Source organism: Vulpes lagopus, chromosome 7, assembly GCF_018345385.1.
Source record: "Vulpes lagopus strain Blue_001 chromosome 7, ASM1834538v1, whole genome shotgun sequence".
In the NCBI taxonomy this organism is placed as follows: Eukaryota; Metazoa; Chordata; class Mammalia; order Carnivora; family Canidae; genus Vulpes; species Vulpes lagopus.
The window spans coordinates 15,867,621-15,890,128 of NC_054830.1; the positions used below are offsets into that span (position 1 = coordinate 15,867,621).

At 49.6% G+C, this 22,508-nt stretch overlaps 1 protein-coding gene across 1 annotated transcript in view; it reads right to left on the reverse strand.

Annotated features, from left to right (window-relative positions):
* LTF (lactotransferrin) overlaps positions 1-20,051 on the reverse strand; it is a 31,049-nt gene extending 10,998 nt beyond the window's left edge. Inside the window, exons 1-12 of the mRNA XM_041762761.1 lie at positions 19,872-20,051; positions 12,486-12,649; positions 9,842-9,950; positions 9,344-9,526; positions 8,892-9,039; positions 7,873-7,928; positions 6,203-6,381; positions 5,535-5,709; positions 4,494-4,648; positions 3,262-3,352; positions 2,232-2,279; positions 1,119-1,274 (exon numbers count right to left, since the gene is read on the reverse strand). Coding sequence (XP_041618695.1) covers positions 1,119-1,274; positions 2,232-2,279; positions 3,262-3,352; positions 4,494-4,648; positions 5,535-5,709; positions 6,203-6,381; positions 7,873-7,928; positions 8,892-9,039; positions 9,344-9,526; positions 9,842-9,950; positions 12,486-12,649; positions 19,872-19,914 — 1,507 coding nt within the window. The 5' untranslated portion in view covers positions 19,915-20,051. The remainder of the gene's footprint in view (positions 1-1,118; positions 1,275-2,231; positions 2,280-3,261; positions 3,353-4,493; positions 4,649-5,534; positions 5,710-6,202; positions 6,382-7,872; positions 7,929-8,891; positions 9,040-9,343; positions 9,527-9,841; positions 9,951-12,485; positions 12,650-19,871) is intronic.
* Between the last annotated feature and the right edge of the window lie 2,457 nt (positions 20,052-22,508).

Sequence of the window (22,508 nt, forward strand, 5' to 3'; positions counted from 1 at the left end):
TTTGAAACCCAGGTTTCTGACACCGTGTCATTGTCACTGTAGCTCTGGACAATCTAACCTCTGGATTTCACTGACATGAGAGAGATAGAAACCTCTGCATTGTTGAAGCCTCTGCCACTTGGAGTTTTCTCTCCTTGCAGCCAAACTTAATCTGAACTAACGAACCACGTGATTTAACCCACGTTAAGGAGTTAACATGGATTAATATGGGTAAGGAGAAAGGACACAGTGGCAACAAGAAAGTCCTGCCTCGATGAACAGCTAGTACCTGCTATCAGATTTGTGCAGCCCCTGCCACTGGAAGAGCCACAGCACGTGCCAACCTAATGGAGTGGGCCGGGGAGCACACCTGCTAAGATCTGGGCAGCTTCCCCGCTAATGAGGCAGCCACTAGGGTCAGAAAGGGTGAAATCGGCGAGTGCTAGTGGCGAGGAGCAGAGCCACATAGAAGTCTGCTTGAGCCAGGATCCCAAATCCACTCAAAATGCAGCAGCGCCCCCACTTGAGGAGCTGCTTACACGAGGGGTGAGCCCTGGCGAGAACGTGCCACACACTTCCACATCAGCAGGCCCATAGCAGGTGGGGGGGGGGGAGCGTGACTTATACCTGGGGTGTGAGCGTGGGGTATGGCAGAGAGAGAAGGCCCCCACAAGCAGTTGAGTCAGAACCCTAGAGCTCATATTTGGTTCCCTTGCAGTATGGAACAAGAAGTCAGTTTCCTGAGGGAGACAGGTGCCTTTCCCCAAATTAGGAAGCCAGCACCTATGAGAAATTTGGATCTGGTGCTCCAAGAGACAGGAAAGTAACAGCTGAACTTCTTGGAACCTGTATCAATTCTTAGGGTGCAGAAAAACAGACTGATTCCCCAGGTTTTTTATCCTGGAGTGAGGTGGCTAGGGCAGGGGAAGTGTCGGGTAGAGACACACTCAGCGCTGCTCTGACTGCAGGAGGCAGCCACATGGACAACATGGTCACCCCAAAAGGGGCCTTTGGGCTGCGGTCAACCTGTAGCTCCCCATCCCTGCCCTTCCCTGAGGTCTCACAGCTCCGTGTGTCTACCCGCCCAGATGGTCCACCCATGCCTCCTTGCCTCCTTGTCCTCCTTGAGGACGCCTTACCAAATTTGCAGGAGCCTAACTGGTTGAAGAGCAGGCCCATGGGGATATTCCAGCCTGCAGTCCTGCCCACAGCGGTGTGGCAGGACTTCCTGCCTCTCAGAGTGTTCCAGGTGAGATCGGCATCTGATTTCCTGACAACGGCCACAGCAAGGTAACCTTGAACAACAGAAGAGCAGGTCTGAACATCCAGGGGGGCTGGCATTGGACTCTAGTGCAGCCTCTGCAACCCGAGCCAAAATAGGTCAAGGAGCGCGCGATTAGGCAGTGATGCCCACAGATATCTGGCCATTGTCAGAAGCTTAAGTGGCGGCTCTATGCGAAGGTGAGGGTGATCTAGGCTATGAAATGAAAGAATAAGAAAAGCTGATTCTTTAAGTGATTGCTAGGGACCACCCTTGACCAGCCACAACGGGTCCCTGAGTCATAAACCGGCGATTCCGTTACAGGTGAGCTACTAAAGCAACAGTGAACAAGTGAGACCTCAATAGTGCATAAATTACCAACTGCAGTGGGCATCGGGCACGAGCAATGAAGGCCACCAGACTAAGTGCTGTGTAGATGCAGGACCTCCCTGTGCTGACTGCGAACCAGCCCTGCATTGTGAGAGCGTCAACCTGGTGGCAGTCCCTCTCCTGACAGCCTATGCCGGACAGATTCCAGCTGTGGTGAGTGCAGAGCTCTTTTGAAGCTGGGCAAGCACAGGTGCTGGCGGGAGAGGGGGGGTCATGCTCAGAGCATGGGATTTAGCACTGGAGACCTGGTTCAAGGCCAGGAGCCACCACAGGATCATCTATGCCTGTGAGTGAGATCCAGGGCACCCCCATGCCTGGGACTGTCTGGGTCCCTGTTTCCTCAGCCATATGAGACAGGGATGTAACACCCTCCTTTCTCATGACCAGAACACAATGAGGAGCTCTGGAAGTCCTCTGCCAAGTGTGACGGTCCGCAGAACATTAATTACAATTACTCATCTATGAATTATTTGCAGCTTCAAAAGAACTATGGCTTCTATGGCTGCATCTCTTTCTGTGAGTTTTTTTAAAGTTCCTGCCACCTCCTCCTCTGGCAAGGAGAACTCACCCTTGACCCTGAAATTAGCAGATTCCAACTCACCTTCCGCAGGTCTATCCACACAACCTACGTTACTGGGGTTCTGGGATTCTGAAAGAACAAAAACAAGCAAAATGGCATTAAACACTCAGCTTTGATAAGTCACAAGCTTTCAAATCTCAGTGATGCAGGATCGGATCCAAAGAGACTGTCCAGCCATCCCATTCAGCAGAAGGGCATCCATGTGTTCACCAAAAGACACGGATGCTCACGGTAGCTCATGCACAACGGCCACCAACTGGAAACTACCCAAAGGCCTTTCCACCACCGTAGAAGGGACAATGACTGTGGCAGAGTCACACCACAGGATACCACACACCCACACGATTCAATATTCTTTGGATGACTAGCACAAATGTAACACTGAGCGAGAGATGTACGAAGCACGTGCCTTGCATGTAAGGTTTAAAACAGGTGGAATTGCTCTGTGCCATTTGAGGTCAGGGGTCATTACTCAGGCTGGAATAAGGGGGCTGGTGGCAGGAGGGCACCCAGGGCCACGTGGAACTTGTTGTGTCTTGACCTGGGCACTAGTGCATGGGAACGTACCAGTTTGTGAAATATCACTGAGTTCCACACTTATGGGAAATTTCCTATATGTATATTATACTTTACTAAAACCTTTTTTTTAAAGATTTTATTTATTTGAGAGACAGCATGGGGGGGGGCAGGGCAGAGGGAGAGGAAGAAGCAGGTTCCCCACTGAGCAGGGAGCCTGGCACAGGGCTTGATCCCAAAACCCTAAGATCACGACCTGATCTTAAGTCAGACGCCTAACCAAATAAACCACCCAGGTGCCCCTAAAATCTTTTTGTAAATGAAGAGGAGAAAGCTAATCTGTGCTGTCACTTCTCAACACAGCAGGCTGTGTGGGTAAAGGCCCCTTCCCTTTATTCTCCTCCACCGCCAGCTCTGATTCTCCTGTTTGAATGCATCCGTCCATCTCAACATCTCCACCTGGACCTACCAAGTGGGCTTCCTCCTCTCACGGGCCAAATGGAATAAACTAGAGAGGACACTCCCCCAGACTTACTTTGGTTCTCTGCCAGGACAGGCACCAAACCACACTTGCCGGCAACATAGATAAGTCCTCCATCCAGGCTCAGGGCATCAGCTTTTCCTTTCTGTAAAACCAAAGCAAATCGTCAGCACTACATAGTGAGGCTCTCACCTGTCCCTCCTGTCCTTCAGCTCTCTAAGGGCACGGCCTTATGTCAGAGAACGTCAGGCGTAGCAGAAAGAGACTGGGGTTGAACTGAGCACCCAAGGAAACACTATTGATTCTCTACCAGTCCCACATGCCTTTCATGCTGTCACTTCTGATGGAGAAACCAGGCACAGGTCACACTCACCCTCTGTCCTCCAAGCACTCTTGGGGACGCCCTCCTGGACCAGCCTCACTCACTGAGGAGATGCATGAAAACAACAGGCCTGGTCTAGTCTTAGTCCACTGGCACTACATTCAAAGTGCCACACAGAAGTTGTTCACCACCGGAGCAGAAATGACTGATCTCTCTCGTGGTGGGAAAGGATGAGCCCGAATCCCAACATCGGATTCATCTAGACTGCAAACTCCCGGAGCACCTGAGTAGCTCAACGGTAGAGAGTCTGCCTTTGGCTCAGGTGGTGATCCCGGGGTCCTAGGGCAGAGTCCCCAATCGGGGTCATGCAGGGGGCCTGCTTCTCCCTCTGCCTGTGTCTCTGCCTCTCTCTGTGTGTCTCTCATGAATAAATAAATGAAATCTTAAAAACAAACAAACGAACGAACAAAAAAGACTGCAAAGTCCCTCTCTGGCTCAGTAATTATTTTTTACAACTCTACCAAAAATACCTGGAGACGTAGTGGCAGACTTCCATTCAGGGACGCAGCACCATGGGGTTATTGGTCATAACGAGGTAAGGGGACAAAGCAGAATAGGATCCCGGCTAAACCGAGCCACGTCCATAGGAAAGATGCCCTAAAGTCATTGTTAGGTGTTTTCAAAGAATATACATGCGCGTGGGCCAACGGCCGCAACGCACCGTGAAGGGCCCAGGGCTCGAACCCCGGGGAACTGGTACGATCCAGGATGCTTGCGGGCGCACACGCGCGCGTGCTGCAAAAGGTGAACCGTGGTGCGTCTCTGCTCTTTGTGTTCTATGCGTGCCACTGTCTGTGCTCCCCCAGCCCCCTGCAATGATCGCGCGCCCCTCCAAGCACCAGAAGCGGTGGGGGCGAGCGCGGAGCCCCGCGGGTGCCCCTGCCGGCGGCGCGGGTGCCCCTACCAGGACCAGCGCGATGCAGTCCTCCCCGCTGGGCGCCGATGTGCAGCTCACGCTCCCGCCGCTGGCGCGCGCCCACCGCTCGCACTTGCGCTGCTCCTCCTCGCCCACCGCGCACCACACCACCCGCGCGCGCCGCTCCGCCGAGTCCGAATCCTCTGCGCATAGGGACACGGGGACACGGGGACACGGCCGTCGTCGTGGGGCCCTGAGCCTGGCAGGAGCCCCCAGGCACCCCGCCGCCCTCCAGCCCGCGCCCGCCGCTTCTTCGGGGAAGCGCCCCTGCACCCACCGCCCTGCCCTCCCCCTGCACTCTCAGCGGCCCAGCCCCTTCTCCTCACCGGCTTCTCATTTCCAATCTTTTGGACACTTCCTGGCTTCTAATCCACCACCCTTCAAGCCTTATTGTGATGACTTGCCTAATATCTCGGTTCCATGGGATAAAAGCTCCAGGACACAAAGACAGTGGCAGTCCCAAGAGATGGCCCAAGGGACACTGACCCTTGCCCTGAACTCTCCTAGGGCAGTGACCACCTTCAACTGCAGTGCCGTGTCCTGGTTCCCCCATCTCCCCACTCCACTCCATCCTGCACCTCCCATAAGGAGGGGAGGAGCCGTGGTTGAGCTGGCCCACTCATGTGGTATCCAGTCAAGTGCGGGCCCCAGCCCAGACTTGGCGTTCACGCAGCTTCCAGAATTCATCCCTGGAGGGACCTGGCTCTCTTGGTTCATGTGCATGTATCTTATTTCACAGGAGACAGGTTGATTTTTCTATCAGGGCTGGAAAGCCTGACATACATACACAGGGACATGTGACGGCATTAGCTGGGCGCCTGACATGTTAGTTTGGAGACACTCCTGCATGTTAAGACGCCCTGGCTTGGTTGATAGAACACTGGCATCTGCCTCAAATGGAGAAGCGACCACTCCGGAGCAGAGCCGTGCTGCCTGAGAAGGGAGCACAGAGTACTTCCTGGAAGGCCTCACCCTTGGCTTACCACCAGCACCAGCCTGCCCCCACAGCGTGCCCAGGGCCTCACTCACTTTCCTTCAGGCTCTGGATGGCATTGATGTAGTTGAAGCCAAGGTACAGCTCAGAATCTATATTTGAGGGAATCCTCGAAAACCCAATGGCAGAGTCTTTGAACAGCAAATCCTTTTCCCCACGAGGAGAGCCAAAGAGCTGGAATGCAGATGACTTGTCTTTTCCAAACTTTTCCTAATCGAGGAAAAAAAATAGAATTACAGTGTCAGTGGTAAATAGAGAGGAAAGAAAGAAACGCAATGTTGAAAAACAGTATCTGGAGCTCGGGGATGATCCTGAGAGCAGGAAGCTTGGTTCACTTCCTCCTGTGCAGGGACTGGTGCCATCCCTGTGACACAAGCTCAGCTGTGGCTTATTCCTTCGAAAGTTGCCAGGGCCCGAGCCCCCTGGGGTCCTGAGAATACTGCATCATCCTCCCCCTGCTTCTGCTCCAGCCCATGAGACACTGTTCATCAGTAATGCGGGAGAGATTTCTATTGTTTCTGCTGTCTGGAGCACAGCCAAGGTAAGCAGTTCACGGAATTTGTAAAGTGTTGTGCAGACAGGCTGCAGAAGGACTTCTAGGGCAGCAGGATATTAAGGAAGGAAGGAATCTCCCCGTGGTCACAAATCCAAGCAGGTGGGGAGGGCCTCAGGGGACGGGGAGAGTGGGGGGTGGGGTGGATACCTGTGCCTTCTGAAGAAGCCTCCAGATCAAGTCCTCCTTGCCACCCACACTTCGGGCCACAACAGCATGAGAAGGGACCCGGGCCAGGTGGCAATCCTTGAACGCGTCCACTGGCTTCCGAGTGTTATTTAAGCAGAGCAGCTCATACTTGTCCTGGTCAGCCTTGTCTGGCAGGTTCTCTGGAGGAAGGGTAGAAGTGGAGGGGAGTGCAGATGAGGCCACTACATATAGGCATTAACCATGAACTGCAATTTCCCTCCCCCCACATTGTGAACTAGAGGAGATATCGTATGCACTTTACGAAACTGGGGGGGTCAGAAAGACAGTGGATTGCTCCAGAACATTGAAAAAAGAAAAGTAGTGCTCAGAAGCCTTGAGGGCCAGCCTAGTGGTCCTGTGGGTCCGCCAGGCTGCTCTGGGATCATTACGACCGCTGCCAGGCCAGCCAAGGAGGCAGAACCAGACTCCATCTGTTTCCAGGACAACTCCACCTAGAAAAAGGTCACATGGAAATGCCCTTGCCCATCCCTCTAGAAATAATAAAAATGAGAAGCATTTTTAAGGCAGGAAATACAGTTGAATCACTTCCCGACATTGGGTGTTATCAAAAGAAGGGGAAAAACTGTTTCTAGGAGCTGGTTCAGCCCAATTTGGAACTGCTAATGTATCTCATATGTAAGTTGCTTCAAAATATATAAAGTGATGGGAACTTGCCCAACTCATTTTATGAGATTAGTAGAAACTTGATCTCAAAATCAGGAGAGAGAGGTACGGGAGAGAATTACAGGACTTTTGTACTTAGGAAAATGAATGCATCAATCTCAAATATACATTAGCTAAACTCAGTCTAACAGAGTATTTTAAAAACTAATAGATCAGGATTAAGGTTTATCAGTTTATTCCAATAACAAAAGAATGGTCAGGCCTCAAAAAAGCTAAAGCAAAAAAAAAAAAAAAAAAGCTAAAGCGATTCCCACCATTAATGGAGTAAAGGAGAAGAACCGTGAGATCATCTTAATCTTAATCGGTGCAGAAAAAGCATGTGTATGTTCAGCATCTATTTGTGTTTGTTGGTGGTTTTTTGGGTTTTGAGGTTTTATTTTTTAGTTTCAGAAAACTAGTAATATAGAGAACTTGGTAAAGTTCTTGACCTTGACAAATGCCATTTTTTAAAGAGGCCACAGCAAAATCATACCAACAGGAGAAAATGTAAGCATGCACTTCAGATCTGGTGGCCACATTCCATGGTGCATTCCTCAACTCTTAGAACCACTGAGCAAGACATACACACAACATAGATAAATCTCTAAAACGAAATGCTGGGTGGAAAATCTGGGTAGCAGCATGGTTTCTAATACTGAAACTTCTGTGGTCTTGGAACCCCCAAAGCATAAATGGCACTCTGCATTTTACAAGACCGCATATATCTCGAAAGACTTGTGTCAAGTACGTGGCAGGGCGGTCTGTGAGGAAAAGAAAGGCAGTGGGTATGGGGGATTTAAGGAAAAAATGATTGTTTAAAATAGGAAATAACATAAGAGGCATGCCCTGTAGGGAACCTTGACAACAGTGTGCCCAAGAAATGAGGAATCTGATTAGTTCAATACTCAGAGTTATGGGAGAATAAAATAAAAGAAGGCAGTACCCGTGGCTCTCCTCCTGACCCTTACCGAACACTGTGCTGTCCCTGACAAAAGCCACATCTCCAGCCCCATCTTGCAGACACCTGTGGAATGAGAAAGCGGCAGAATGGTCAGCACTGAGTGGCCCTTCTCAGCTTCTTCCCCATGCCTCCCAGGGGAATGGGGCCCTAGGGCTCCTCTCCTGTGGGCGTCTGACCCACAGGGGTCAGGGTGCTGAGGCTTTGGAGCACCCCATCTGAGAAGGCAGCAGGTGCCACCTCCTGGTAGATTGTGAGGGAAGAATGGCTCGGGTGCTGGCCAGAGACCCTCACCCCCACCCCACCTCCTGTGTTAGGGGCTGAAAGGGCAAAATGGGTCTTTCTCTGTAAAAGGGTTTGAAGCCTCTACACCAGAGGGTAAAGTCTTAGTAGCTTCCTTGGTCATGTGCTTCTTTCTCCCAGGACTAAGTGGTGGCCGGCAGACAAGGTGGGGGGCCTTCCCTCTGCAAAATTGCCTGAGCTCAGGAGGCAGATGGGGGACGAGAAGCAGAATCAGCCTCAGGATGGGGACAGAGGGTGCTGGGGGCAATCGGGCCGAGCTCACTGTCTCCCGGCTGGGGCGAGGCCCACGCAGGGCCGACCACACAGCTTGGACACCCCAGCGGTCCTGCCGGGAACGTGGGACTGCTCATCTCATGACAAGACCCCTTCAGTTCCTCTGTGGCTAGGGGGAGGGCAAGGCGGCAGGGGCACCCAGGACATAACAGGGCAAAGCAGACTCAGGGTTCTGAGAAGGAATGGCAGTGCCGGGGTGGTGGCTCACCAGGCCGGTATAGAGGTGAGGGGGACCTAGGGGGCATCTGGTGCAGCGGAGGTGGGGACGCCTGGAGGGCCAGGTGCACCGGCCAAAGTCAATGTCCTCTTTGGACTCAGAACTTCTGTCTACACGCAGTAGAAGGACTGGACCTGCCCTGCAGGCTAGGCAGGATTTGGGGCCAGAGGAAAGGCCTCCTGGGCTGAGGACACGTGGCACTCAGCCACTGGGGAGAAGAGGGCGCTCTCACTCACTTGAAGGCACCAGAGTAGCCAAAGTATGGTTCCTGGGAGGAGCAGGCACATTTATTTTCCTCTGTCCCCGCACACAGGCGACACAGGTTAGGGTACTGTTTTCCATCCGCGCAGGGCACACAGCTGGCAGAGAAGAATTTGGCTACAGCTATTGAACACAGAGAAATAGACCACATAGTGTGAGCTAGCCCAGCCATCGCTCGTCACACCTCCCATGTCACTCCTGTGGGCAGAGAGCCACTTCCTCCACCCCTGCTGGATAGCCTCTTCATGAGGCTAGGAGCTCAGAGATGCACTTGGCTGACAACAGGCTCAGCTGCCACCTCCCAAGGGCCACTGGAGCAGTGGGCCCATTGTGCGTGGGTTGTCACACATGCTTTTACAAAGTGGCCTGTGTGTGTAGTTGGCCTGGAGACCCCTGCCAGAGATTGCCCACTGTCCCCCCATCTTACCTTCCTCAAGGGGCTCAGGTGGCCCTGTCCAGTTTAAGAATGGACGAAGGGTACCTATAGGGATGTTCCATCCCGCAGACCTGCCAAGGCCTGTGTGGCAGGACCTCACACCCTGTAGTTGGTTTAGCTGGAAGTTGGTGCCTTTCTTTGCTATGGCCACAGCATAATAGTGGATTTGTTGCTCTGCAAAGGGACAGAGAGAATTGAAAGCTCTTAGCCAGAACCAGAGGGAGAGAAACAGCCCACCATGACCTTGCCCTAGTGGAAAGGGGAGCCATATGCTGCCTTTACCCGTGGCCTGCTCTGTTTCCCCAGGGAACCCACGCAAGTCCTCCCTGCAACGGGTCAGCATCTGGCCCAGAGAGACCTGAGACTCCGTTCCTTGCAAGTGGGATGCTATCCGAGACCCCACCTCTACAACCCCTTCCCTCTGACTGCACAGAGCCCAGGGCCAAGGCCAGGGCCACCCCAGCGGCTGGATCTCCAGGAAAAACTCACTTGTTTGGGTACCATACACCTCAGCCGCTATAGGTCGCAGTTTGTTGGGCTCCAGGCCTGCCTCAAACACCAAACCACCATCCAGGGTCACAGCATCTGCCTTGTTTGCCTGAAAGCAAAGACACAGGACCCACTTCAGGAGAGAGCCTGCCCTAACCCAGGCAATTGGATTTCAGGATGTCACAAGTCTCCATGGCTGGAAGGATCTTCAAAAGGGTTGCCTTTCGGTCGCATTTACTCATGTCCTGTGACAGGTGGAGGCAGCCAAGGGTCCCTCTTTTGGGGGCACTGGCATCAGCCCAACTGCTTTAACTCCTGGGGTTGGCATGTTGGCTCTTTTGCATGAGCTCCCCCTGCCTGTATCACTTCACTGATCCTGCCCTTCAGCCATCATACCCTACAGCACCATCATACCCTGCTGGTTTAAAATGCAGATTCTTAGACCCTATTCTAACCCATTCAGCCCAGTATCTGTGATGAGGTTGCAAAATCTGCCTCTTTAATAAAAACCCCCATTCAGTTCTACAGACCACACATCAAAACAAAGTTGAGACAGATGACATGGTTGAAAATAAAACATGTATTCTTGAAGAACCAAGGGACAGGTTAATTTTGCTTTTGCAAATTCTGCTTTTGCATTTATATACAAAGCTGTTTATTCTAAATACTTCCTTCCATTTTTGCTCTGTTTTTATTTGTTTTATTTCTTTTATTTTTTATTTTTTAAGATTTATTTATTTATTCATAGAGATAGAGAGAGAGAGAGAGGCAGAGACACAGGCAGTATTTCTTTTAAATTCTTTTTTATCGAATAGAAAATAGAACTATTACGCTATCTTAAAATTATCATAATAAACCACGTTCATCCTCTTTGGCGCATTACCTCTCATATACTTACATATTTCTTATATTTGCAATCTGGTACAGGTAGTACCTTGTGGACCGCTTTACTCATCTCAAACCACATAACATTTTCTTACTTCTGCAGAGTCTTTATTGATTTGATTGACTTCATAATATTTTATGATGATGTGGTTTTTCCATAGTTTATCAAATAATCCCTCAAATTGAAAGTGTCCAGCACTTTCTTTTTGCTATGAAACCTGTGCTTTCATGGATCGCTTGGTCCTCATAGATTTTTTTTCCTTTTGGTGACCTCTTGCCTTGGGATAGGCATATGAGGATGGAATCATCCAGTGAGCATGTTTATCTTCGTGGCCCTGGCTGTTGTTGTTAGATCCATATGATCCATGGATCCATATGAAGATCCATAATGCCAATTTGGAATGCCATGGACCACGAAGATCAGTTTCACAATGAAATCACCAGCAGGACAGGCTTTCATTCTGTTGCTATTACTCTAGAAAATACAAATGCTAACAAATTGCTTTGGTTTGTATTCCTCTGGCCGCTAAGGGAAACATTTCATAGTTTTAGTGATTATGATTTCCCTCTATTACTCTGTTCATATCATTTTTCATATATGACCCTATATTTCTTAGCAAGTTGAATTAGTTCTTTACAGAGTATGCTGTAAATAGTAATCATTTGTCAGAGCTGGTGCATATTAATTCTAGTGCTTTCTAAATTTTTTGATCAAGTGTTTTTAATGGCTATCAATTAAATTATTCAGATTTTTTAATCCATTTGCTTCATGATTTAGTTCATTGCTTAAAAGCTACAAGAGCTTTTGTTCCTCTAAAGTTCTACAAATTAACCTGTCCCTTGGTTCTTCAAGAATACATGTTTTATTTTCAACCATGACATCTGTCTCAACTTTGTTTTGATGTGTGGTCTGTAGAACTGAATGGGGGATTTTATTAAAGAGGCAGATTTTGCAACCTCATCACAGATACTGGGCTGAATGGGTTAGAATAGGGTCTAAGAATCTGCATTTTAAACCAGCAGGGTATGATGGTGCTGTTTTCAGCAGGCCATTGTAAAATAATAGCCTAAAACATCGTTCAGACTAGATTTTTTGCCTAAGTACTGTTCCGATAACTCTAGATATTATTAGAAACTTTTACACAAATTACCGACTCTATGTTAGAGTCAAGTACGCACAACCATGGCACATGGCAGGCACACAGAACATATATGTTGAGCAAATGAGTAAAAATTATTTCAGTATATCTAATATCTCAGAAAGCAAAAGGAATCTGAAATCATCCAAAAGTCATGATTCCCTTTTCTCTCCATCTGGAAATGTCTTGCACAAACATCTTTCCAACGCCCAGTGCCCTGGCTGGCCCTTCTCCAGCAATGTGATGTTGTAACTACGGACCAGCTGAGTTTACTTTGCTCAGGATTTGGGGATAATGATCTTCCAGAGGTTTTACCTTTCAGAGGAACCCTGACATTTGCCAGTGTACAGGTTCATCCAATATGACTACTTCTGAGTTTGCAACAGCTGTTATTAACAGTTTGTGTTGCAACCCCAGATTCCCCACACATGGTCACTCTGCTTTAGAACATTAATATCTGCTTTCAAAATAGCCTTGTGTACTATGAGGAAGGAGCTCTCCCAACTTAAAGGTACCCAGGAAGAAAAGCAGAGGAAGTAGGGGAAAACACATTTTCTATTTTACTCCATTTCATTCCCTCCATTCAGTTGGGACCCACTCAACACATGGCACCGACTTACCTTGATAGCCTGGATACATTCTTGGCGGGAGACTTTCCTTGTACAGGAGACAGTGGGGCCACCTACTTTTTTCATATTCACTTGGAATTTGGAGCATTTTGTTGCCTCTGCTTTTGATGTGGTGCACCATCGAACATTTCTCCTAGGGGCGGCCAGACACAGTCCTGGGAGAAAGAAACCAAAGAGTAAGGGCTCAAGAACTGCCCATGGAAGATACTGTCTCACCCTCTGACAGGGTTTTCCAGACTCCTCCATCTCTCTGATCCTCCCTTTTGCTCTCCATTCAGTGCCTAAGTCAAGCCACCCTCTTCAAGTGGACTTGTCTTGATGGTCTAATGAGCATTCTTTGCTGGCCAGGAGGCTATAATTCTCAATAAAGGAAATGGTCAGAGCCTCGGGACTATTTTCTTTCCTGTAACTGACACATTTCCTACCTCTAAAAAATGATGATGACCTTTTGCATCAGTTCATGAAGTTCTTCCACCTGCTTTGACCCACATGAAGCCGAGATGTAGGCAGGAAAGGGATTATTGTTCCTGTTTTATTAATGTGGAAACTGGCTCTTGAGAAGGCTGAGTGATTGGCTTCTCAGCAGTGGCAAAATCCAGCGTAGAATCTGGGTCTCTCTAGACTGTTGAAACTAAAAGAATCTCCCTGGATGATGCCAAGGCAACTAAAACACACCTGACTCCTTGCCAGTAGCTACAGTAAGTGGTGGTACCAAATGGGTCAGTGTGCCAGAGTTAGCACCATTCACCTCTGTATCAAAAAAACTAGTTCTCCTACCAAGACTGACTTGTTGATAGAATCTATTCATTTAGGCAGGAAGCTGAACCAGATTTGCTCATAGCTGTTTAAAAAACCACATGGTTGGGCAGCCTGGGTGGCTCAGCGGTTTAGCGCCGCCTTCAGCCCAGGGCCTGATCCTGGAGACCCAGGATCGAGTCCCACATTGGGCTCCCTGTATGGAGCCTGCTTATCCCTCTGCCTGTGTCTCTGCCACTCTCTCTCTCTCTCTCTCTCTCTCTGTATCTCTCATTAATAAATAAATAAAATATTTTTAAAAAATAATGCAAGTGCTTATGTTTAAAAAAAAAAAAAACATAGTTGGGGCATCTGGGTGGCTCAATGGTTGAGTGTCTGCCTTTGGCTAGGGTCGTGATCCCAGGGTCCTGGGATCGAGCCCTGCATCAGGATCCCTGGAGGGAGCCTGCTTCTCCCTCTGCCTATATCTCTGCTTCTCTGTCGCTCATAAATAAATAAATAAATAAATAAATAAATAAATAAATAAATAAAATCTTTATTTAAAAAAAGTGGTTGCCTGATAAATGGCATCTATGAAAAACTGATAGTGAACATTATATTAAAATGGTGAAAGACTGAATACTTTCCCCCTAAAATCAGGTATCCACTCTGAGTTTTTCTATTCAACATGATATTGGCAATCCTAGCCACAGTAATAAGGCAAGAAAAAGCAAGAGAAGGTGCCCATATTGGAAAGAAAGGAAGGAAACTGTCTTTATTTACAGATTACATGATCCTCTATGTAGAAAATCCTAAGAAGTGCACAAAATGATATTAGAACAAGTATAACAAGTATAACAAGAGTGCAGGATACAAGATCAATATGCAAAGAGCAATTATATTTTTGCATATAAGCATTGGATGATCCAAAAATGAAATTAAGAATATAATTCTATTCACAGTAACATCAAAAACAAAAACTTAGGGAAATATTTAACAAAACAAATGCAAGATTTGTACACTAAAAATTATAAAGCTTTGCTGAGGGAAATTGAAGATCTAAATAAATGGAGAAACATTTATGTTCACGCTTTATAAAACTCAGTATTGTTAAGATGGTCATTCTCCCTAAATTAACATAGAGAATCAACACAAACTCTATCAAAATTCCAGCAGGCCAAGGTTTTGTTTTGGTTTTGGTTTTGGTAGGAATTGACAAGTAGATTATAAAATTTATATAGGAAAAATAAATACATAATATAAAATAGCCAAAATAATTTTATATAATTTATACTTATAATTTATTTTATATTATTTATATTCAATAGTCAAAAACATTTTTAAAAAGATTTTATTTATTTATTCAAGACACAGAGAGAGAGAGGCAGAGGGAGAAGCAGGCTCCATGCAGGGAGCCCGACATGGGTCTCGATCCTGGGTCTCCAGGATCACACCCTGGGCTGAAGGTGGCGCTAAACCACTGAGCCACCCGGGCTGCCCTCAAAACCATTTTTAAAAAGAACAAATCTGGAACAATTTTACTTCCTAATTTCAAAATATGCTATAAAGCTACAGTTATCAAAACAAGGTGATGCATAAGGATAGACATATAAAATAGTGAAACAAAATTGAGTCCAGAAGTAAATCTTTCTATTTACATTCAACTGATTTTTAATAATGACTTTAAGGTAATTCATTAGCAGAAGGATAGTCTATTAACAAATGGTGCTAGCACCACAGATATCCACATACAAAAAGATTAACTTAGAGTCCTACCTCACACCACACACAGAAATCACCTTGAAGTAGATCATAGAATTTAGTGTAAGAGATAAAACAATTACATTTATGAAAGAAATACAAAGGAAAGCTATGCAATCTTGCGTTAGGCAGAGTTTAATTAGCTATGACACCAAAAGCACAGTCCATAAATGAAATAAAAAACCATTGATAAATTGAGCCTATCAAAATTCAAAACCTTTATATTTAATAGACAGTTAAGAAAATACAAACACAAGCAACAGACTGGGAGAAAACAAATGGCTCAGTGGCTTCAGTGGCTCCGTGGTGCCTCAGTGATTGAGCCTTTTAGCTCAGGTCATGATCCTGGGGTACTGGGATCGAGTTCTGCATCGGGCTCTGCACAGGGAGCTTGCTTCTCCCTCTGCCTATGTCTCTGCCTCTGTCTGTGTCTTTCATGAATAAATAAATAAAATCTTTAAAAAAAAAATAACCTTGACAACTCAAAGACAAACAACCTAATCAGAAAACAGGCAGAAGATATGAACAGACATTTCACCAAAGAAGATATATGAATAGCTAATAAGCACATGGAAAGATGTTCAACATCATTAATCATTAGGGAGATGCAAATTAAAAGCACAATGAGTATTCATTTCACACCTACTGGAATTAGTTATAACTAAAACAGAGGATAACATATAGGTGAGGATGTGAAGAAATGGGATCCCTTATACATTATAAAATGGTGGAGCCATTTTGGGAAATAGGTTGGCATTTCAAAATGTTAAACATAGAGGGACCACACGACTCAGCAATTCCACTTCTAGATACATACCCAAAAGAAACAAAAAGATATATCCACGTAAAGACTCCTACATGAAAATTCATAGCAGCATTATTCAGAAAAGCCATAACCTGGAAACAACCCTAAAAGTCCAGCCCCTGGTGAATGGCCAGAGAAAATGTGGTACATCCACACAATAGAATATTATTTGGAAGTAAAAAGGAAAGAACTGGGGATATGCACCATGATATGAGAAAACCTCATTTATGCTAAATGAAAGAAACCAGACACAAGACACTCCGTAAGTATATGATTCCACTTGCATGACATGTCCTAAAAGGCAAATTCATAAAACAGAAAGTAGACTGCCTGATGCAGGGGTAGGAACGAGAAGTAACTATAAATGGATATGAAGAAACTTATGGGGGATGGAAATGTACTAAAATTGATTTACAGTGATGGTTGTGCCACTTGATAAAATTACTAAAAATCACTGAATTGAACACTTAAAATAAGTGAATTTCGGCATATACAAAATATGCCTCAATAAAGCTATTACAAAACAAAACAAAACAAAAAACCACTTGTTTCCTAAAGCCCCCTTTCCATTTGGATGTGCTTTAGGGTGGAACACTCAGCTCTCTGCCACTTGCTATTCATGAACCATCCCCTGCATAGTCAGACCCACAGTATTTGAGGCTCCCAGGGAGAGTGTGAGGAGGAGACCAGTGGCCCCTAGGCCAAGTCAGCACGGGCTCAAGGACATGCTGCCACAATCCTTCTCCACCAGCCATCCTCCCAGGAAATCCCAGGGGAGGTCATCTAGCCCGAGGCTCTCATGGAATGGTCCTGCCATAAAAATTAACCCAGTCATATTTAGCCACTTCTGACCCAGTAGTATTTCCTGGATGCCCTCTGCATACACAGTACTGTGTGTCATACAGAGGAACATGTAAGCAGACAGGACTAGACCTTACCTCCCATCTGGAGAGGCAGAAAGTCAAAAATGAGCAAGCTAAGGATGATGAATGCTCTAGAAGAAACAAACACCAAACCAAAAGGGAGATCCTCATGACCTCAGCCAGTAAATAAGGGAGTGGCAGCCCAGGAGGGTGAGAACAATGGACCCCAGTGTTAATATTGCAAGCACGGTTTATGCCAGGTGCTTTGCTCAGCACCTCACATCTTCTCTGCCCATTGATCCTCCCTACTCTCTGTATTATGAGTTCCGTTAAGATCCTCCTTTCCAGGTGAGAAAATAGTGGCTTTAGCTAGTTATGTGGTTTGCCCAAGGTCCCCCCGGCTAATAAGCATTAGGATTTGAACCTACAGAGTCAGGCACATAGCCCCTTGCTCTCACCTGCCTATTTAGGTCAGCTAGCTTAGAGACAGGCTGCAGTGGAGATGGGGTGAGTAAAGGGTTTGGGGTCAGATCATGGAAAGCCCTCAGTGCTGGTCCAAGGAGGCCTCATTCCAGAGGGAGTAGAGCACTCACGTGAAAGAGAGCAAAGAGCTCTACCTAGAATGGGGGGAAGGGTGGACCTTAAAGCACCAAGCAGAGAAGCACTGGGAATGGACAAGGGGCAGGAATAGGGAGGGGGTGTCAGAAATCGGTTTGGTGATGGATTGGACCAGGGATGAAGAGGGGGAGCAAAAGAGAAGACCATGCTTTGAGGTGAGAAAAGATATGCATGGTGGCAGGAATGGGGAACTTGGGGGCAGAGCTAGCTTCTGGGAAGGCCTGGACCAGGAGAGTAAAGGACCATCAAGGAGTTCTCCAAGATTCATAGTCCCAGCCCCCCAAACACCAGGGGCTGGGTCAGAATGCACCACCTACTCATCCCCCCTACCACAGCTCTCACCAGTCACCTCCAAAGCCACAGGTCCCCCTCAAGACTATGTACTCCCCAAAGCAGGTCTGGGGCTGGCCCTCCTGTATCCCCAACCCCACAGCCGAACTGTGTCAGCCACTACTACTAGTGCTACTCCCCTGAGCCTGGATGGAAACTTCTTGAAAGAATGCATCCCCTGATTGCTTCGGTGCAGGCAAGCAGTGCCCTGACTTCAAAGGCAGGGGCTGGGATAGAAGATACTCTTCTCACCCCACCCAATGTCCTCTACCAGGACGCCCACGGGAGCAGGGCAGGAATCTAGGGCTGCTGTTACTCCTTCCTCAGGGTAGGAAAGGGTTTCGGTGACACTTTAGGATGCTAGTCATCATCCTATTGACTATAGGATTTAAACTGCAGACTCGGGGAGTGGAGAGGGGGTGGCCCAAGGCAACCAAAGATTTCAATGAAAATGAGACCCAGAGGTGTAACTCTAAGCCAGGATTCTGTGCCCACGGCCCATGATCACCTTCAGGAAAGCAAAGTTTTCTGCTTCCCATCTCTCCCAGGTGGCCCCAACCCTGTGCTGTGCTGCTGCCTGATGCCACAGGTCAAGGAGCAGAAGGAAAGCTGGCCCTGAGCAGTTGGTCCTGGCAGACCTAACCTTGCCTCAGAGAAGACAGGGATGACAGTACCCAGAGGAAGGTATTTGGAGAAGGGGACCAGAAGGTGGAGATGGAGACAGCGATGGCTTCATGTTCCCTAGGTTTGGGGGCATGAGCTCCCTATGCTCTCTATGGCCCTTTGCCACCCAGGAAGCTCTCAGCTGGGTGTACACGCCCTAAACTAGGAGGAGGCTGACCGGGGCTGGCAGGGGCCTGGGGAGGGAGGGGACACCTGTCCTTTACCTCTGACACCCCACATGCTGCCTAGGCACTGATGCGCATCACAACCCCCGCCACCCGGGAACCCTGCCCTCAAACATCTACACGGCTGATGTCCATGACTGGCGAGTGCCCTCTGCATACCCCAGAAATTATTTCACATCATCCCAGTCCAGGCACATTTAAAACCAGAAATCAATCATTTCCCTCTTAGACGCTCTGACAGAGGGTGGCTTCAGGAGGGCCTGTGCCACCACCCCTTCCCTTCTGCAGGGGAAGCGTGTGCATGACTTTGCCTGCCATTGAGCAGGTGGCAGCCAGCCTCCTCCTCACAACTCTGTGGGAAGATGGACTTTTTTTTTTTTTTAACTGAAGGAACTAGGGCTCTGTCAAGCCCCAGTCACACAGTCTTAGCAGGAGTTGGGTCATGAACTCCGGGCGCCTGTGTGTCTTGGGCAGGTCATTCACGCCCTGGGACTCATTTTCTTCCCATGTGAAAAGCCTATAACAGTACTTTGTGTCCCAAAGGTCCGGATGGGACACAGTGGGACAGGGTCGCTTTGCACAGCTCTAGGGACTCCCGACCGACCGGCAGGCTCAGAGGAGCTGGGCTCTGGCTCCTCCCCAGGCAGGTGGGCCGCCTCCGGGCTGGGCTGCGGGCTGCAGGCGCTGGGAGCCCACCCTGCGGGGCGCGGGGACATGGGGGTGCCAAGGCGGGGCAAGGGGGGAAAGGTGCACCAGGTCGCAGGCGCCCACCCCGAGGGGCGCGGGGACAGGGGGTGCCAAGGCGGGGCAAGGGGCGGGGAGGGTGCACCGGGACGCAGGCGCCCACCCCGTGGGGCGCGGGGACATGGGGGTGCCAAGGCGGGCGGGGCGGGGGGGGAGAGTGCACCGGGACGCAGGCGCCCACCCCGTGGGGCGCGGGGACAGGGGGTGCCAAGGCGGGGCAAGGGGGGGGAGGGTGCACCGGGACGCAGGCGCCCACCCCGTGGGGCGCGGGGACAGGGGGTGCCAAGGCGGGGCAAGGGGGGAGGGTGCACCGGGACGCAGGCGCCCACCCCGTGGGGCGCGGGGACAGGGGGTGCCAAGGCGGCGGGGCGGGGGGGGAGGTGCACCGGGACGCAGGCGCCCACCCCGTGGGGCGCGGGGACAGGGGGTGCCAAGGCGGGGCAAGGGGGGAGGGTGCACCGGGTCGCAGGCGCCCACCCTGAGGAGGGCGGGGACAGGGGGTGCCAAGGCGGGGCAAGGGGGGAGGGTGCACCGGGACGCAGGCGCCCACCCCGCGGGGCGCGGGGACAGGGGGATGCCCACCCGGCGAGGCACGGGACACCGGCGCCCCCCCAGCGGGCTTCCGGGACCAGGGAGCCCACCTGGCGGGCCGCCCCCAGGTACCTGCACTCACCAAGGGCCCCGAGGAAGAGCAGGGCAGGGAAAACTAGCTTCATTCTGGGCTGCTGAGGGGACTCCAGAGAAGTCTCTGCCACCTTGCACCAGCTCTGCGCCTCTTTATCCTGGGCTTGGTGACCTCACGGGGTCTGCCCCACCCTGTGGCCCAATAAGCGTCTCCTGCCCGGTGTCCTCGCTCCCCCTCCACTAGTTCCTTGAGGCCAAGAGAGGGGGGAGGGGGAACGGGAGGGGGAACAGAGGTGGGAGGGGAGAAGGACCAGTGCCTGAGCAGCCTTAGCACCCAGAGAGGAAACCCTGCCCACAGGCCACCTCCTGAGTCTGCGCTGCCCCTGCAGGGTGACCCGGATGGTCTTTCTCTTCACAAGCCTGCGAGTCCCTAGCAGGCCCCTGAGTCTTGTCCTTCCTCTGGTCTTGGTGCTTTCCAGAGGATTGAACCCAGAGCAAGGATCTTAGGGTGAACATTTATGATCATCTGAACTGGGAGACTCACCTTCCTTTCAGCGGATGGATCTAAAGCCTGGGAGGAGTAGGGCAGTAGAGCCACCTCCACCTTGGCCAGCAGCCAGCCCAGAGTTCTACAGAGGACCCTGCTGCCCCTGCCACCCGGGGTCAGCAACAACCTGGGACAGCCAGCAGAGGTGACAGCTGCCCAGAGTCTGCCCTAGGCTGCCCATGGGGTCTCTCCTGGCCCCACTGGGACCACAACACAGCTCCCAGAAGACAGAGCCAGAGGTCCCGGAAGAAATGACCACCGCACAGTGCCCAGTGGCTGTCTCCCTTGTCCCCTCATTTGCCAGTGAGAAGGCTGTCCTAATTCTTGTTTTCTTTTTCTTTTGTTTTCTTTTGTGGCAGTATGAGGTGGGAGATGGGAACCTCATTTTGATGAATGGCATATCTTGTCAACAGAAGCTGACCTTATTTCAGGGAGGTGTTTTTAAATTCTAGGATTCTGCTGCTAAGAATCCATCTCCTAAATACACTCCCATAAAGCACAACAGCTCCATACAGGAGTCTCCAGGGGAATGCTGTGTGTCATTAACCAACTGGAAGCAAATTAAACATCCATGTCTGGGGAGTGTCACATCTATGAGGGTTCCATGTCTGTGCACACATTGGGACACACTTGCAGCCTCAGAAAGTTCAGGTCCCAATAGGTATCCCCTGCCTCTATGTACTGATGTGGACTCTGTGCCAAGAGATACTGGGTGAAGAGGTAAGGTACGAATAGTGAGGGGAAGTGTTCTTGCCAGGTCAGTCCTGCCAATATGTCCTTCTGAAATCTGCTGACCCGGAGAAGTTGATTTGAACTGCTTGTTAGACTGTGGGGTAGGGAAAGGATTTCCTGGAGCAGGTGGGCAGTGGCTCAGGAAGCAGCACTGTGGAGGGTAGGCATGGGGCAGGCTCTCTGCCATGAAGAAGCAGACCCAGCCCAAGTCCTTGAGACCCTCAAGGAGGCTGTGGGACCCCTCTGCCCCAGGTGTGGAGCCTGCCAGGGCACAGAGCAGGGTCTGATAAGTCCTGCTTGCCAGACACAAGAGTGGGGTCTGGGGTTCAGTGTTAGAACGGCCAGCTGGGTTTTGGGGTGACAGATCCAAGGTCTCCTCTTGTTTGGAAACATGGTGTCACAACACTAAAAGTCGCTTTCATCTATAATTGCAAATAAGCTATTTCAAAAACAGTGAAGAAATGCAAAATTGACTAATTCTCAGGAGTGCTGAAGCATCTTTGTACTTAAATTAGCAACTCGGCTTTGTCCTTCCATGATAATTAAATAATTAAGGCATGTCACAACCTATGTGTCTGTCTCTGAACGTGAATTTTAAAAAGGGTGGTATGTAGAAGTCAGGGGCCTCCAGACCTTCTTATGTCTGTTAGAGCGTTGGCAGGAACACGGGTAACCTGGGGTCACTGGAGGCTGAGCTGAAGGGATATGCACTGGAGGCAGGACCCCGGGATGGTCAGGCCACGGGGGGCAGACTGCTTTTATGCTGCGTTTGGAGGGAATGGGCCTGTCCCACTCCCTGGGACTGGGATGTGCTCAGCTGGACACGTGCAGAGCATGGCCACTCCAAGGCCCTCTGCAGAGGAAGTGGATATGAGGGTGGGTTCTACCCAGAAGACAATGAAGTTCAACCAATCCATCATCATCAACATTCGTTCTTCATTCATTCGGGCCAGAACTGGTAAGTTCCAGGAGGGACCCAGAGAAGAGGGGTCTGTCCTTGCCCTTAGAAGCTCCTAACACAGTCAAGGGGTGAGGGGCAGCCACAGGCACATACCTCTATCCCACAGGCATGGCAGCATAAACAAAGTCAGGGTGGGAGGGGGAATGACCGACCAGTTCCGGGCACCAGAGTTTTGGAAAAGTTCGAGGAAGAATGTTTGACCTGGGTAGCTAGGGGAAGGACCGTGCTTCTCCAGGAAGAATATTCAGGTGGAGGAAACAGCCAAGTAAGGGCTTACGAACATGAGCACTCAGTGACCAATTACCTGAGCACAAGGAACCCCCAAAGGTCACTCTGGGCTTTCTGCCCTGGACTTCTTTCTTCTTGGAAGAAGGATTAACAAAGTCACCTCCTCTGTCCTGAGCTCCACACCAGGTGTCTATCTGCCTCTGGACAGTTCCTCTTGC